At 49.4% G+C, this 18299-nt stretch overlaps 1 protein-coding gene and 1 pseudogene across 1 annotated transcript; both read right to left on the bottom strand.

Moving 5' to 3' along the window:
* Positions 1-2604: 2604 nt before the first annotated feature.
* LOC123129776 (uncharacterized) lies at positions 2605-8479 on the bottom strand (annotated as a pseudogene).
* A 1576-nt stretch (positions 8480-10055) lies between these two features.
* LOC123129775 (uncharacterized) lies at positions 10056-15931 on the bottom strand. The gene is made up of 4 exons (XM_044549805.1): positions 14580-15931; positions 13029-14445; positions 10186-10275; positions 10056-10124 (listed from the first exon to the last, which is right to left on the bottom strand). The coding sequence occupies exons 1-4, from the start codon at positions 15929-15931 to the stop codon at positions 10056-10058; spliced, it is 2928 nt and encodes a 975-aa protein (XP_044405740.1).
* Between the last annotated feature and the right edge of the window lie 2368 nt (positions 15932-18299).

The following is an 18299-nucleotide window of genomic DNA, read 5'->3' as shown; positions in this document are numbered from 1 at the left end:
TGTTTCCTCTCGTATTTCTTGTGTACTCCAAAATTATCTTCCGATCAACCAGACCGTAATGCTACTCATGGAAAGTAGTTTCTCTTTGAATGGAAAGTCTCCAAAAGACTTCTTACGGAGACATTTGATGAACTTTGACTATGTATGATGGATGACCTTGCAACACTAGCATCATCGTCTAAATCTGATGAGCTATATTCTTTTGGGAAATAAAATTTGATTGCCTAGATCAATGAAAGCTCATGGAATCACCATATAAGTAATTAGAAAACTATGGCTACCGGCTACGGTATACACAACAGAGAGGAGATGCAGGAGATGTGATGAACAGACACCTCGAATTTGGTCTAGGGGGCTTGACGCCACGGACCTGCCCTTGTCGTCTCATCTCTATAGCTGGGGTGTCGATGCGAACGAGAGAATAGATCACGGAGGAGCTAACAGAAAAGCAAAAGGTTGTGCGGTTGGCGGCTGCCGGCTGCCCTATGCGCATGTGACGAACAGGCTGTAAGTCTGGCACAAAGGGAATTCACTTTGTGGGCTTTTGGGCTTCTCACCAAGCGTTGCATTCCAAGTTGATGGATTCAACCCCTATTTTTTATTGGGTTCATGCAGACACTATACGTGTACGTATACACTTGGCCAGGACAAGTCGTTGGGTTCAGCTGAACCCAACGCTCATGTGCTGGCTCCGCCCCTGCGTGTGTGTGTTCACGTGTGGTGCATAGGATGCGTGTGTGTATGGGGCTGTTAGAGACCAGGTCCAGGATGAGCGTGGCGATCGGGAAGGCTCGGCGCGTCGCGTGCTTTGCGGGCGCACGCGGAGGACGCGGCCAGAGCGAGCTGGGTCGTGGGCGCGAGCAGGCAGGGGCGTGGAGAACGTGTCTATCGTGTGCCTGGGTATAAAACCCGTGTGTTGGTCATTGTAACAGTTGGGAGTCGAGTTCGAGCTCGCCGGAAATACACAGGAGCCGTCCGTGCGACAAGGTGTTCGAGCGCCTGGAAATCCCGTGTGTTGCCTCCCCCTGGTTTCTTTCTTGTCTCCGGTGTTCGTCGTGCTCCGGTGGTTCCGTTTCTGCAACAACATTCCCAATCAGTGGGCACGGAGAAGAATGGGCGACGCGAATGAGTACGCGTCCTGAGCCGAGCGTGGTGTACGCGCCGTAGCCTATCTCTGAGTGACATGCATGAAGAATGGGATGGGGCGCGGGCATTCGAAGACCGACGCGGTGACCGCGGCGGCGAGCTCCCACACGTTGCCCTGGATGAGGAGGCGGTGACCATCGAGCAAGGAGTGCTGCACTCCGTAGCCGCCCAACAGGCAATGCCCGAGCTCGCAGAATACGTCGACGTGGCCGTGTGACACCGCACGCGCATACCGCGGCGCCCGAGTGCGTCGAGGTGCTTGCGGACGGTCTCTTTGCAGATGGCGTAAAGGTGTGTGAGGCGCGGCAATCAACCACGTCGTTCATCTCTTCTTATGCTCGTCGGAGTATCGGTGTTTCTGGGTTCGCCATCATCTTCGCCAGCGCCGTGAACAAGTACTGCATTTGCACTACACATGTCATGTCTCATGTACGATGCATGCATGCTTGTATGGTTATTTACAGGGCGAGCGCATCGAGTATGTGCATATGGTGAGTAGCGCTTGATGTTGAGGTCTGTGACGCCGTCTTCCCCGGCGCCGGCATGGCCACAGCAGGCGATTAGCCGGTCGACAAGGTCCGGCAGTCCACGGCTCCCGTCCTGAGCCTCCTGGTGGGACATCAGCCGCTCCAGACCCTGCCCAGCCTCGTCGTCTCAGTTGACGCATCCTCCTGCAGACCCATCTATGCGCTCGGCATCGGCGGAACTAAGTCGTGGACGTTCATGGGGGCCGCCATTGTCATCAGCCTCATGAGGGTAGCCATTGATCCGGGCCGGGATGACCTTTTTCCTGGTGAGCCAAACTGATCTAGGGTCAAGATTGAACGGGATTAAAGATTACAGGCTGCCGATTTCAGGGATTGGAAGATTGAGGTTTGATTTCGACCAGCCGTATAAATTCAAGGTTCAAAATAGACTTTACTCGCCCATCGGACCGCTCGTCTACACGAGACACAGCCGCCGCGTATCCCTCGTCGAGACACAGCCACCGCGTATCCCTCGTCGAGACACAGCCACGTTTTTACTTCAAGAAAACAGAGACAGAGCCGCCCAGGAGCCGGGTCAAGAATTCAAGCTTCAAGGTATGTTTCATCTCGACCAGACCAGTAATCACTATTAGGATTACTCAATACTGAGTACTTCTGTACCTAGTGACATACTAGTTGGTTTTAGTAGCAACAAATGGTTCAGTTTCCTGAATGTTAATGCAGTTGCAATCCATGCACTTCCCATTCAAGTTTCTACTACGAGATAGAAAGTGCACATAGGGTCAGGAAATGTCATCTACCTTGCATATTCATTGGGTTAGGATACATACACACTTGCCCAGTAAATCGACAAACAATGTCGGCATGCTCCAATTGGGATGCAGGTTAATCAGATTACATCATCTAGACTAGGAATCTAAAAGCAGGGACATCTAAGCTAAAACGAACTACTGACCACACTGATAATGAATCACACTGGGGGATGCGTTTGGCTGCTCTGATGGCCCTCATGCCGCTGACGACGGCGACGATCGGACCACATTGACAGCGTCATGTGGATAGCAAAGTAGCTTAGAACGGCAACTATGAGCATAACGACATACATAGATGTCTTCCACACCCTGGTTGAGCCAGCTGCATAGGCCACTAGGAGAGCAAACAGATCCACTAGGATCGTCCAGTTCAGCACCCTCAGCGACCATTTCTCTCATTCTTCTTTCTTCTTGTTTGGCAGCCAGTGCGGTAGCAACATCATGATGACGACAATGGAAGCCATGAAGGAAAAAGAGTTGTTGTGGAAGAAGACGAGGTACCGGGGCCTCCTGTTATCATGCATCACAGGGTCGCCCGCCTCGTACCCATTGCCACTGCTCTGCCACGCTCCGCCCGGCGGTTCCAGGCCAAGCCTGGTAGGCTACACTTGCCACCAAGATGCCTAGCAGCATCAGGTACTTGCGCCTTGCGTGCTTCTTCCTTTCTTCTTCGTCCTCCTTCCTTTCTTGTTCTTCTTCGTGCTTCTGTTCAATGGATATGGATGACACAGCAGCAGCTGAATTGACGTTTCTCTTCAGCTCCCTCATCAAAAACACTAGCAGCATTATGGCAGCAACAAAGAGGACCATGGCCACGAACACGAAGATGTAGATGGATGTCTTGATGTGCTGCGTGCTTCCGGCGGTGTAGGCCCCCATCAAACCGAACAAACCCACCGCCGTACAAACAGATAGTGCATTGCTTCGTATGGCTGGCCTGTACAGATTGGGGTTCACCAAGAGTGCGATGGACAGCATGAAGCTCGCAGAGTTGCAGTAGAAGAAGACCTTGTAGCGGCGTGGGAAGTTGTACAGGAGGACCGGGTCACCAGCGTGGTACCCAAGCTTTTCATCCTGGAGCAGGAAGCCACCTGGAGGGGTGAGGCCGGCTTGGTAGGTAATGGTCGCGGCCAAGATTGCAAAGAGGAGCAACCGTTTGCGCCTTTTCTCCAGCAACTGACTTGCTTTGTCGTCGTCTTCTTTTTCCTTGTAGTTCAGCGTGAAGAAGACGATATGGATGACCACATAGGCTAGGACAGCGCCTGCCAAAGCCATGTCGTTAATGGAGGTGTTCACGTCCCGACAGCTCCCGGCGGCATATGCGCCGATGAGGCCAAATAGGTTGAGTATCATGGCTGCCTCCAGCACATGGTGCTTGACCAGAATCTCCTTCTGGACTAGGACGATGGCCACCAAGGAGGCCACGAAGGCAACCGAGTTGCAGTAGAAGAAGGCCTTGTATCGCCTAGGATTGATGGTGAGAAGGATGGGGTCACCGGCCATGTGTCCGTCGGTGTTGTCCTGCCAAAGGCCACCTGGCGGGTCCAACCCTGCTGTGTAGGTGATGGTGGCAGTAAGAGTGGCGAGAAGTAGTACAAGAGAACGAGCCTTGTCCAGAGCCTCTATTGTACTGCAGAGAAGCAGAAACAGAATTCAGTTCAGTTTGCAGAGAAAACAGTGTAATTGCAAACAGAGGGAAGGAGGAAACACAATGTTCAGTTTGCAAATGTGCTCCTTACATGGCATTATCACCAGTCTGTTGAATTATCATCAGTCTGCTTAATTTCTTCAGAGTTCTGATGCTGAAGCGTTGGTAGCGAAAGAAACAAGAAGACAGGGATTTTGACGCTGAAGCGTAGATTGGGATGATGTGTGCCATTGCCAGAACAGCACCGACCAGGCTGACCACGTAGGCGGTGTTATCGATCTCCCTGCAGCTGCCCGCGACGTATGCGGCGACGAGACCGACCAGGGCGATGACGATGCACCCGCAGAGTATGCGAGACCGAACCATCTTCTTCTTGCCGAGCTTCTTCCCGTCAATGATGAGCACCATGGTGATGAGCAGGGACGCCACGAAAGCCGTGGTGTTGCAGAGAATGAACACCATGAGGCGTGGGCTGTGCTTGTCCTTGAGAATGGCGTCGCCTGGGTGGTGGCTGCCCCCGATGCTGTCCCAGAAGCCGCCCGGCGTGCTCAGCCCGGCGACGTACGTGATGCTCACCGCGAACGTCGCCAGGAGCATCAGGACCTTGCGGAGCCGCTCTTCCGCTTTCAGCTTCTTCAGGGCCTTGCGGCTGCGGAGCCGTTCTTCGACCACGGGGTCAGAGCTGAGGATGGGGGCTGGAATCGTGTGGGCGCCGGAGTCGGCATTGGGAGTGGGCATCACTCCAGTGGAGCCGGTGTTGATGTTGGAGACGGGCATCCCGTCATCGCAGCAGTTGACAGGGGCGGGTATCGTCCCACTGCCGGAGTCGGGATTGGGAGTGGGCGTCGCACCGCTGTCTCTGGAGCCGGCGGAGGGGGCACCGGAATCAGAGTTCTTGTCCCAGTAGCCCATCAACTTGAGAACGAGGATGTAGTGGAAGAAGATGGCCACCAACACTGCCGAGTAGATGGTTGAAATCTTGTCCCAGCACGTGCCTGCCCCGTACGCGGCCATGAGGCTGAGGAGGTCTACCACCATGACGCCCCGCAGCGGCACGACGACCCATCGGCTGTCCTTCCCCTTCTTGTCGTGCCGGATGGCGAGGACGAGGATGAGGACGATGACCTCGAGCGAGGCGGCGAAGGTGGTGGCGTTGCAGTAGAGGAAGGCGAGGTAGTGGTGGTAGTGGGTGTAGCGGATGATGGGGTCGCCGGCGGGTTGGCCGTCGTGGGCAGCCTGCCACACACCTCCTGGCAGGTTGAACCCCGCGGTATAAGTGATGGTTGATAACCCACAAGTATAGGGGATCGCAACAGTTTTCGAGGGTAGAGTATTCAGTCCAAATTTATTGATTCGACACAAGAGGAGTCAAAGAATATTCTCAAGTATTAGCAGCTGAGTTGTCAATTCAACCACACCTGAAAACTTAGTATCTGCAACAACGTATTTAGTAGCAAAGTAATATGATAGTAGTGGTAACGATAGCAAAAGTAATGTTTTGGTATTTTATAATGATGATAGCAATAGCAATGGAAAAGTAAATAAGCAAAGAACAATATATTCTCTAGGAAAGTTAGTAATGTAATGTAGGCATGTATTTCGAATATAGTCATACGTGCTTATGGAAAAGTTCTTGCATGATATCTTTGATCCTACCCTCCCGTGGCAGCGGGGTCCTAACGGAAACTAAGGGATATTAAGGTCTCCTTTTAATAGCGTACCGGAACAAAGCATTAGCACATAGTGAATACATGAACTCCTCAAACTATGGTCATCACCGGTAAGTATCCCGATTATTGTCACTTCGGGATTAACGGGTCAATAACACATAATAGGTGACTATATACTTGCAAGATAGGATCAAGAACTCTCATATATTGATGAAACATAATAGGTTCAGATCTGAAATCATGGCACTCGGGCCCTAGTGACAAGCATTAAGTATAGCAAAGTCATAGCAACATCAATCTCAGAACATAATGGATACTAGGGATCAAACCCTAACAAAACTAACTCGATTCCATGATAGATCTCATCCAACCCATCACCGTCCAGCAAACCTACGATGAAATTACTCACGCACGGTAGTGAGCATCATGAAATTGGTTGAAGGAAATATACGCTAAAGGCAATAATAAAGTTATTATTTATTTCCTTATATCATGATAAATGTTTATTATTCATGCTAAAATTGTATTAACCGGAAACATAATACATGTGTGAATATATAGACAAATAGTATGTCACTAGTATGCCTCTACTTGACTAGCTCATTGAATCAAAGATGGTTAAGTTTCCTAGCCATAGACATGAGTTGTCATTCGATTAACGGGATCACATGATTAGAGAATGATGTGATTGACATGACCCATTCCATTAGCTTAGCACCCGATCGTTTAGTATGTTGCTATTGCTTTCTTCATGACTTATACATGTTCCTATGACTATGAGATTATGCAACTCCCGTTTATCGGAGGAACACTTTATGTGCTACCAAACGTCACAACGTAACTGGGTGATTATAAAGGTGCTCTACAGGTGTCTCCAAAGGTACATGTTGGGTTGGCATATTTCGAGATTAGGATTTGTCACTCCGATTGTCGGAGAGGTATCTCTGGGCCCTCTCGGTAATGCACATCACTTAAGCCTTGCAAGCAATGCAACTAATAAGTTAGTTGCAAGATGATGTATTACAGAACGAGTAAAAAGACTTGCCGGTAACGAGATTGAACTACATATCGAGATACCAACGATCGAATCTCGGGCAAGTAACATACCGATGACAAAGGGAACAAACGTATGTTGTTATGCGGTCTGACCGATAAAGATCTTCGTAGAATATGTAGGAGCCAATATGAGCATCCAGGTTCCGCTATTGGTTATTGACTGGAGACGTGTCTCGGTCATGTCTACATTGTTCTCGAACTCGTAGGGTCCGCACGCTTAACGTTACGATGACAGTTTCATTATGAGTTTATATATTTTGATGTACCGAAGGTTGTACGGAGTCCCGGATGTGATCACGGACTTGACGAGGAGTCTCGAAATGGTCGAGACATAAGGATCGATATATTGGACGACTATATTTGGACACCGGAAATGTTTCAGGTGAGATTAGGACAATACCGGATCACCGGGAGGTTATCGGAACCCCCGGGAGGTATATGGGCCTTATTGGGCCTTAGTGAAAAGGAGGGGAAAGGAGCAAGGGAGGGGGCGCGCCCCCCAAGCCCAATCCGAATTGGGAGGGGGGGGCCTTCCTTCCTCCCTCCTTCCTCTTCCTTCCCTCTCCTACTCCTAATAGGAAAAAGGGGAGTCCTACTCCCGGTGGGAGTTGGACTCCCCCCTAGGGCACGCCACCCTCCTTGGCCGGCCCCCTCCTCCACTCCTTTATATACGGGGGCATGGAGGCACCCCATAGACACAACAGTTGATCATTGATCTCTTAATCGTGTGCGGTGCCCCCCTCCATCATAGTCCTCGATAATATTATAGCGGTGCTTAGGCGAAGCCCTGCGACGGTAAAACATCAAGATCGTCACCACGCCGTCGTGCTGACGGAACTCATCCCCGACACTTTCCTGGATCGGAGTCCAGGGATCGTCATCGAGCTGAACGTGTGCTAGAACTCGGAGGTGCCGTAGTTTCGGTGCTTGATCGGTCGGGCCGTGAAGACGTACGACTACATCAACCGCGTTGTGCTAACGCTTCCGCTTCTGGTCTACGAGGGTACGTAGACAACACTCTCCCCTCTGTTGCTATGCATCACCATGATCTTGCGTGTGCGTAGGAAATTTTTTGAAATTACTACGTTCCCCAACATTGGTGATGGAGGATGGTTGATGATGACGATGGCGACGGATTCCCCTCTCCGGAGCCCCGAACGGAGTCCAGATCAGCCCTCCCGAGAGGTTTTAGGGCTTGGCGGCGGCTCCGTATCGTAAAACGCGATGAATTCTTCTCTCTAATTTTTTTCTTCCCGAAACCAAATATATAGAGTTGAAGTTGAGGTCGGAGGATTTCCAGGGGGCCCACGAGGTAGGGGACGCGCCCTATGGGGGCAGGCGCGGCTCCACCTTCGTGGACAGGTGGTGGGCCCCCTGGTCTTCATCTTTTGTAAGGATTTTTTATTATTTTTGAAATGTTGTTTCATAAAGTTTCAGGTCATTTCGAGAACTTTAGTTTCTGCACATAAATAACAATATGGTAATTCTGCTGAAGACAGCGTCAGTCCGAATTAATTCCATTCAAATCATGCAAGTTAGAGTTCAAAACAAAGGCAAAAGTGTTTGAAAAAATAGATACGACGGAGACATATCAATAGTCACCATCATGGCCGCCAACAACAGGAGGTACTTCCGCATGCTGTACTCTCATGGCTGCATGGGTGGCTTTGCTGGCTGCCCTGGCCCGGGCTGATCCGTTGGCACTACTGTCCGCAGAGATGCTGCCTCCGGCTAGCCGGGCTGACCCATTGGCACTGCCGGCTGCACCTGAGCCATCGCCGGGTGCAGAGATGCTGCCTCTGGCTGGCTGGGCTGGTCCATTGGCACTACCGGCTGCGTCTGCGCCGCCATTGCCGGCTGCACGGGGGCTGAGCCATCCACTGGCACTGGGGGCTGAACCTGCACGGCAGGGACGCCACACTCCATTCTCTCACTCAACAGCTGCCTGTGGTTCCCTTCCTTCATAATTATGATGCAGAACGGCGAAGCAACCATAGAGGAGACACTATTTTGTCTTTTTTTATTATATAAAACGACTCGACTCGGCTCGTCGTCGCCTAGCCGCCCTAGCCTCTGCGCCCTGCGGAGCAATCCCCACATGCGGACTGATGGGTGTCAGGCTCCTTGGAGAAGGGAAAGCAACCAAGTCTTCTCCTGTCAAATAAACTCGTAGTAGTAAGCAGCTCTGGTCTAGTTTTGTAAGATTATCTACAGCAGTGAGTAGCTACTCCGGCCCTAAAATGTATGCGATCATGACCGGTCACCCATCATTTTTTCTGCCTCTCCAATCGTCTTTCTCATATCCGAACTCTCATATCTATACAACCCATGCAAACTTAAAACAGAAAAATATGTAGATCCACACACTAACAACAAACGGACATAATTCAGACATCAATCACATAAGCCATTGGTGAGGTTCGAGTCCTCATCGGAGGAGATGTTGTCGATCATCCTCCCGACCATGCGGTCCTGCGCTTTGGTCTGTCGGGCCGCCTTCACCTTGGCCGCCCTTCCGTTGTAGCCTCGCGCTCCGATTGCTTTATGGTGAGCCGGAACACTTTGGCGTTTCTGTAGTGGAGCTATCGCGTGTCCGTCTTCGCTGTCATGAGGGAGCGTCGGAGGATCTGGTCCTCCAGATCCACCAGCGTGCGGCCAACGCCTCCACCGCTGCCGCCCTCTCCCTCGCCTACCGCCACTCATGGTGTGCGGCCCGCGCCTCTAATTTGGGTGTCCTTGTCTGCACCGTCGTCGGCGTGGGCACGAGGACCCAACAGTGGTCACGGAGAAAGTGGGAGGGGGTCCGGTTGGGTCATCTTGTTTTTGATTGGGCACTGATAGGTCGGGCTTTCTGTAAACAGTGGTTATTTATTTTAGATGTTCGGGAGCTGTTGGAGTTACTCTAATCGGTTCTAGTCTAGTTTTGCTTTTCTGGATGTCTAGGTGTAGATTTTGGTTGGGCAGATGTTTTTTGGCCTGCGCGTGGTTTTCTTTGTTTTTACTACTGTTTTCCTAAGGGCCAGCGTATCATCAAGATTGTAGTCAGTGTCAAATTTGTTTTTACTACACCAAAATGCAGTATGGGCCACAAGTTTGCGTACCGTAGAGCATAGCTCGTCGCAATGCAAGCGGCAGCAGGATCGACGGGAGCAGCGGAAGCAGGGCATGAGCAGCACCGCAGCAGCCCTGCGGCAGTCAGTTTGAATAGTAGTTCGCCTTCTCCTCCCACAAGGATTTAAGACGTGGGATGCAGTGAAAGCAGGTTGTTGGAGGGATCAATGTCCGACTGCAGGAGCTCGCGCGTCTGCAATGGACAAGTGCAGCCAAGCTAAGCGACCATGGAAAATGAACTCCTCTGCCAGAACCGCACCGATGTTCTCCGTGGGGGTACAGAGAACATAATTAAGCACAACAGTGGTCGCAGAGGAACACGGGGAAGCATTGCAAACGGAGCAGTCACCCGTGTGCCGGTGTGCGTACCAGTTCAAGACCAAACAGTAGATTATTGGGTTTGAAACGACATATCTCATGTCTAATCTCTGCACCACTTCCAATAGGTGCTAAATAAATGCGCTTGTAGTTCGCTTATTTGGTCAACTTGAGTTTGTTCTTACATGTTTTTTTTTTCTCTTTTCTTTGGTTTCTCCGGTTTGCTCCGGTATTCATTTTCTTCATTTGTCCATAAAAGGACGATTTTTTTACATAAGTGAACATTTAAAAATACTTGAACATTTTTTATGTGTGAACATTTTAAAAAAATGCTTGAACATTTTCTAAATTGCATAAGCACTTTTAGAAATGTTCATCTTTTATCTTAAAAAAGATTTGCCATGTATTAGAAAAATATTCATCCTAGTTGGGGGAAAATGTTGACATACACACAAGAAATACGTTACTAGTCCATGAACTCAAATTGATTGCACATTTTAGGCCAACAACTCGAGAAGTGATCAAATTTAGTCTGTAAACTCGTTGATTTGATCAAATAAGGCCAAAACCGAGCCAACTGGGAAAACCCGGCCATGTGGATGCCATGTCATCGTTCCTTTGACAGCTCGTGAATTCACTATTCTTTAGAGGTCTATTTGGAAAGTGGTCGGTTCTTTTTCTCATAAACCATGCTAACGTTGTTTAGAGTGTAAAAGTATTAAAAAAATGTTCTTGGGCAGAGGCCGTGGGTTTGAAACGGAGGAGGCAAAAAGGATAGCAACTACGTAGCTAGAGAGAGGGAGTGAGAATGAAGGAAATGATAGTTTGTGAGGGATTGGATGTTGAAGTTTAGAGCATACACAACTCCTACAGTTTCATCATAGCTTATGTTGCTTGGAGCAAGAAGATTTCCGCAACCCCAAAGATTTGAGTGTAATTTTTTTTATGTATGTGTGTGTAAATAAAACTACGTGCAAAGGAGATGTGGCAGTGCTTGTGGCTAACTGAAGTAATTAACCAGGCAACAGTAGTGGACAGATCAGGGTCCGTGGTTTTGGAGTTTCTGCTGAACTTGTCGGATATCCCAATGGTGCTCGAACCAACTCTGAATTTTAAGCAGGTTGTGACAGTGGCTTCCTGATATTTATGGTGGATCGGGCGACGCATTACGCATAATGAGACAGTCCCTCCGATTATCCGTTGGCCCATATCAGTGTTAGCGATTGCAAGCAATTATCACAAAGCCTTCTCTAAGCCAAGTGGAACACAAGACAGAAAATGCAGTAAACCTGATCCAAAATTTGTGAAAGTAAATGTGGACGCAGCGTTCTATGAGGAAGAGGGAATGGGAGCGATCTCAGCTATTCTAAGAGATGTATATGGTAATTTTATTGCTGTCAAATGCAGGTTTGTCCCTTTTGCAGTTGACGTAGTCACAAACCGAAGCGATGGCCATGAAAGACTTGAGCTAACTAATTCTCTCGGATACAATCGCCTTGAGGCGGAGTCTGATTCTATGCATATGATCAATTTTTGTACTGGACAATCTAGATGGTGGGATGCAGCGACGGCAATCTTTGCGGAGTGTGTGGATACGGCTACGGCTATAGGAATGGTCGTCTATAAACATTGTTATTGGTCCGCTAATCAAGCAGCTCATGTGTTAGCGAATCATAATAATTGTAATAAGATCTCTTCTTTTTGGTTGCACGAGCCATCTGACATTTTGGTCAGCAAGCTCATAGATGATATATTTATTATTTAATCATAATAAAGCTAGTTATGATGGTCGTTGCTAAAAAAACTACGTGCCCATGTTGCCGGTTTTCACGGTTTGTTTTTGAATGTCACTGTCCACTCAAGACAAAGCCGCGCGCGAGCCAGAACCAGGAGCCGCGCCTTCTCTCCGGGAATCGCCGTCGACGGCCCGCCCCGACCTGCACCTGCTGCGCTGGCTTTCCGCTTTCCGATGTCCCCCGTGCAGAAGATCGCAAGGAGCGACTTGGCGCGGTCGGTTCGGCTAAGCCAGCTAGATTCGCGCAGCACCTGCATTCGCGCGCTCGAGCAGCTGCTTCCGATCGAGGCGCCCCACGCTCGAGAATCCTCTCCAACTAAAATGGCGCCAGCCTCTGATCCTAGCGTACACATCTACTATCGACTAACGGCGGCGCGCTGCTCAGCTCTGTTGCCTTCATCCGCATGCGGGGATCTGGCGCCCTGCAGCTGTTCGGTGAGTTGCCGCACTGGGAAGATTGCACTGCTGGCGTCCGATGCCCCGGCTCCGGCTTCAGGGTATGTTCCCTCTCGGTCAGTGATTATCATCTATTACGATTGGACAATACCTCAGGGCTAGAAAAATAGGATCGGAAAGAATCACCTATCATGCAAAATCCGTGGATTAACAAGTACTTCAGGCTGTACCTAGTGACATACTAGTATGTTTCAGTAGTAACAAATGCTTCAGTTTCCTAAATATGCACTTCAGATTCAAGTTCTTATGAGACAGAGAGTACAAATAGGATCAGAAAGCATCACCTACCTTGCATAATCAGTGGATCAATACACACACCTGCCTAGTGAGTGGACAAACAATGTTGGCATGCTCTAATTGGGAAGCAGGTTTATCCAACTACATCAACTAGACTAGGAATCTAAAAACAGGGACAGCTAGCTAGAGCATACCACCGAGCACACCAATAACGAATCACACTCGAGGATTTTCTTGGCTGCTCTGAAGCCTCTCACGAAGACGACGGCGACGACAACGATCAGACCATATTGACAGCGTCATATGGATTGCAAAGTAGCCCAGAACGGCAAGTATGAGCATACTGACATACACAGACGTCTTCCAACCCCTGCTGGAGCCGGCTGCATAGGCCACTAGGAGAGTGACCAAATCCAGCAGGATCGTCCAGTTCATCACCCTCAACGACCATTTCTCCCATTCTTCTTTCTTCCTGTTTGGCAGCCAGTGCGGCAGTAACATCATGATGACAACAATGGAAGCCACGAAGGAAAAGGAGTTGCTGTAGAAGAAGACGAGGTACCGAGGCCTCCTGATATCATGCATCACCGGATCGCCCGCCTCATATCCATTGCCACTGCTCTGCCATGCTCCGCCGGGCGGTTCCAGGCCGGCCTGGTAGGCAACGCTCGCCACCAAGATTCCTAGCAGCATCAGGTACTTGCGCCTCGCGTGCTTCTTCCTTTCTTCCTCCTTCTTCCTTTCTTCTTCTTCCTCCTCCTGTTCATGGGATATGGATGGGGCGGCAGCTGCTGAATTGTCACTATTATTTTGCTCCCTCAGCGCAAATACTAGCAGCAGTCCAGCTGCAACGAAGAGGACCGCACCGACCAACACAAAGATGTAGATGGATGTCTTGAGGTGTTGGGTGCTTCCAGCGGCGTAGGCCACCATCAAACAAAACAAGCCCACCGCCGTACAAACAGATAGCGCATTGCTTCGTATGGCTGGCCTGTATAGATTGGGGTTCACCAGGAGGAGGATGAGGGAGATGGAAAGCATGAAGCTCACCGAGTTGCAGTAGAAGAATGCCTTGTAGCGACGCGGGAAGTTGTACAAGAGGACCGGGTCGCCAGCCTGGTGCCCGAGCTTGTCATCCTGGAGCAGGAAGCCACCAGGAGGGGTGAGGCCGGCTTGGTAGGTAATGGTCGCAGCCAAGATCGCGAAGAGGAGCAACCGTTTGCGCCTCTTCTCCAGCAACTGATTTACCTGGTCGCCGTGGTGTTTGTCCTCGTGGTCCAGCGTGAAGAAGATAACATGGATCACCACATAGACCAGGACGAGGCCTGCCAAAGCGATGACGTAAATGGAGTTGTTCGCGTCCCGGCAGCTCCCGGCGGCATATGCACCAATGAGGCCAAACAGGTCGAGTATCATGGCTGCCTCCAGCACGTGGTGCTTGACCAGAATTTCCATCTGGACTAGGACAATGGCCACCAAGGAGGCCACAAAGGCAACCGAGTTGCAGTAGAAGAAGGCCTTGTATCGGCTAGCATTGGTTGTGAGAAGGATGGGGTCACCGGCCATGTGCCCGTTGGTGTTGTCCTGCCAAAGCCCTCCCGGTGGCTTCAACCCCGCTGTGTAGGTGATGGCAGCGGCAAGAGTGGCAAGCAGTAGAACAAGAGAGCGAGCCTTGTCCAGCACCTCCTTGCCACTGCACTGTATTGTACTGCAGAGAAGAAGAAACATAGTTCAGTTCAGTTTGCAGAGGATGGAAGAAACAGTGTTGCTACGAACATAGGAAACACAGTTCAGTTTGCAGACAGGAAAGGAAGAAGAGGATAATACGTATGTGCTCCTTACCTGACATTATCATCAGTCTGCTGAATTTCTTCAGTCTGTTGCGTTGAAGTGTAGATACCATAGAGTAGGATGATGTGTGCTATTGCCAGAACGGCGCCGACCAAGCTGGCCACGTAGGCGGTGGTATCGATCTCCCTGCAGCTGCCGGCGATGTATGCGCCGACGAGGCCGACCAGGGCGACCACAATGCACCCACAGAGCATGCGGGACCGAGTCGTCTTCTTCTTGCGGAGCTTCTTGCCATCGATGATGAGCAGCATGGTGATGAGAAGGGACACCACGAATGCTGTGGTGTTGCAGAGCAAGAACACCGTCAGGCGTGGGTTGTGCTGGTCCTTGAGGATGGCGTCGCCTGGGCGGTGGCTTCCCCCAGTGCTGTCCCAGAAGCCGCCCGGCGTGCTCAGCCCGGCGACGTACGTGATGCTCACCGCAAATGTAGCCAGAAGCATCAGGACCTTGCGGAGCCGTTCTTCGGCTTTCAGCTTCTTCAGGACCTTGCGGTCGCGGAACCGTTCTTCAACAGTGGCCGGGTCAGAGCCGAAGATGGGAGCGGGAATCGTGTCGGTGCCGGAGTCGGGATTGGGAGTGGGCATCATGTCGCCGGAGCCGGTGTTGTCGTTGGAGACGGGCATCCCGCCATTGCAGCTGGTGACGGGGCCGGGACTCATGCCGGTGCCGGAGTCAGGATTGGGAATGGGCGTCGTGCCACTGGAGTCGGAGCCCGTGTTGACGGGCAACCCGTCTACGGAGCCGGCGACGGGGGCAGGAATCATGCCAGCACTGGAATCAGAGTTCTTGTCCCAGCAGTCCATCAACTTGAGAACGAGGATGTAAAGGAAGACGATAGCCACAAGCACCGCGAAGTAGAAGATTGAAATCTTGTCGCGGCAGGTACCGGCACCGTACGCGCCCATGAGGCTGAGCAGGTCCAGCACCATGACTAGCCGCAGGGGCACGACAACCCATTGGCTGTCCTTCCCCTTCTTGTCGTGCCGGATGGCGAGGATGAGGATGAGGACGATGACCACGAGCGACGCGGCGAAGGCGGCGGCGTTGCAGTAGAGGAAGGCGAGGTAGCGGTGGTAGTGGGTGTAGCGGATGATGGGGTCGCCGGCGGGCTGGCCGTCGTGGGCGGCCTGCCAGACGCCTCCCGGCGGGTTGAACCCCTCGGTGTAAGTGACGGTCACCACCAGGGTCGCCAGCAGCAGGAGGTACTTCCGCAGGTTGTACTCCCAAGGCTGCACCGGCGCCATTGCCGGCTGCAGAGATGCTGCCTCTGGCTGGCCGGGCTGATCCATTGGCACTGCCGGGAGTGCCGGCTGCAGCTCCACGGCAGGGACATCACACTCCATTCTCTCACTCAACAGCTGCTGTGGTTCCGTTAATTATTGTGATGCAGAATGACGAAGGGAGCTATAAAACGACCTGACCTGGAAGCTGCCTAGCCTATTCCTCGAAGAAACGGAAGCAACCAGGTCTTCTCCGATCAAATAAACTACGCATTTCTATTTTATTTATTTTGCGATATAATCGATCGGAAACATCCCAAGGGCACGCGTTCATGTTTTTGGATGTCTTTGTGTAGATTTTCGTTGGGCAGATGTTTTTCGACCTGGTCATGATTCTCTTTAATTTTACTACTAATACAGCTTTCCTAGGTGTCAGCATTTTTTGGGGGGCACTAGCATATTTGCTAGAGACTTTCTTGTTACTTGGATCTCATAGTTTCCACCGTCCAGTGGGTGTAGCACTGTTTTCTTTTAATATCCTTAAGCTGGATTTCGAATAATAACATTTTCTCCGTCTTGTGCAAGTCATTGGTAAGACACTTCCTTTTTTTTTTTAAAGAACACAAACTGCTTTATATTGAGATAAACAAAGCATACAGCTATAGTTGTACATAACGGACTTGCAAGAGAGAAAAATAATACTGTAACTCCTAACGACATTTTCTCCGTCTTGTGCAAGTCATTGAGTAAGACAGTGACTTGCTCGACTCACCTGGTTTGAACCAACTGTGAAGTTGTGTGGCAGCGGGCGAGCAACTTCATAGATAGAGAGAGGGAGTATATAAGAATGGAGGGAATGATAGTTTCGGAGGGATTGGATGTAAGAGTTTAGATCCTAAAAGTCCCACCATTTCATTATAACTTGTGTTGTTATCCCTTGGCTAGTCAGCGAGATCCAAGAGGTGATGAAGGATGATAGGGAGATCTTCGTTACTAAGATTAGTCGTTCTCAGAACAGAGTTAGTCAATAATAGTCTCTTTCACAACAAGTACCCGTTCGAGACCAAACGGCATAGAAATACGACACATCCGATGTCCAATCTCTCGACAACTCCATTTTTAAATTCATTTCACTTTCTTATAGGTGCCAAACGGTGCTTGTAGTTCCCTTGTTTGGTCTATTTTGTTCAGGTTTATAAGACCTACATGTATTTTAAGATTAATTTTGACAATCTATTTAAGCAAAAAATATTGATTATATATCACAAAAAAGTATATTATCAAATTTGTATTTCAAAGAAGTTATTTACATGATTTTTTTTCTTTTCTTTGGATTTTCCAATTCGCTCTGGTATGTTTGTTTTTCCAGAAAAAAATAGTTTTAAAATATGGACGATTATTCAAATACATGGACATTTTTTTAATATAAAAGTGTAAACATTTAAAGAAAAGTGGAAACATTTTTAAAATTGCATAAACGCTTTAAAAACAGTTTCATCTTTTACTTTTAAAAAGTTCATCGTGTATTGGAAAAAATGTTCATCGTATATTTTGAAAATGTTCATCATAGGGGCAAAAACGTTCATTCACACATCATAAATGTTTTACTAATAGAAAGGATAAAGGCAAAGAAGGGAAATGACAAAAGAAGAACCGAGGGGAAAGTCAATAGACGAAAAGGATAAAACCTTGATTGAAACCAGCAAAAAGTTGAAATATCATGAATGAAAAATGCTGGAATCGCCAGAAAACCGCATCCCGCCAGCGAATGGAACACACGAAATGGGTTTGCCTATATGAATGTCACTCTGTGCGATTACTCGACTATATGACACGATGAGCATCACATAGGATCTATATGAAGAGGGAGATTGCCGGCAGCTGGAATTCTTCACCTAAAAGAGTTACAACAGAGATATCTATTCTACGGAGCTCCAAATAACTTGAAACTTTATGAAGATTTTTCATTGAATATAAAAAAAATACTGGAACGAAGAACTACCGGAGGGGGCCCAAAGGTACCCTTCTGTTATATGAAGCCTTTTGCCCTAGAAAAAAACAAGAGGAAGACTTTCGAAATGAAGCGCACTGTCTTGAGGCGGAATCTGGGCAGGAGCACTTTTCCTTTCCGGCGGAGCGATTCTGCCGGGGACACTTCCCTCCGGGAGGGAGAAATCGAAGCCATCGACATCACCAATGTTCCTCTCACCATGGGAGGACCAATCTTCATCAATATCTTCACCAGCGCCATCTCATCTCAAAGCCTAGTTTATCTCTCGTATTCATCTTTATCTCAAAACCTCAGATTGGTACCTATAGGTTGCTAGTAGTGTCGATTACATCTTGTAGTTGATGCTAGTTGGTTTATTTGGTGGAAGATTATATGTTCAGATCCTTAATCATATACAATACTCCTCTGATCTTAAACATGATTATGATTTGTGAGTAGTTTTGTTTGTTCTTGAGGACATGAGAGGAGTCTTGTTATAAG

This window comes from Triticum aestivum, chromosome 6A, assembly GCF_018294505.1.
Source record: "Triticum aestivum cultivar Chinese Spring chromosome 6A, IWGSC CS RefSeq v2.1, whole genome shotgun sequence".
In the NCBI taxonomy this organism is placed as follows: domain Eukaryota; kingdom Viridiplantae; phylum Streptophyta; class Magnoliopsida; order Poales; family Poaceae; genus Triticum; species Triticum aestivum.
The sequence above is the reverse complement of the archived record's forward strand: the minus strand, read 5'-3'. Positions and strand labels throughout refer to the sequence as shown.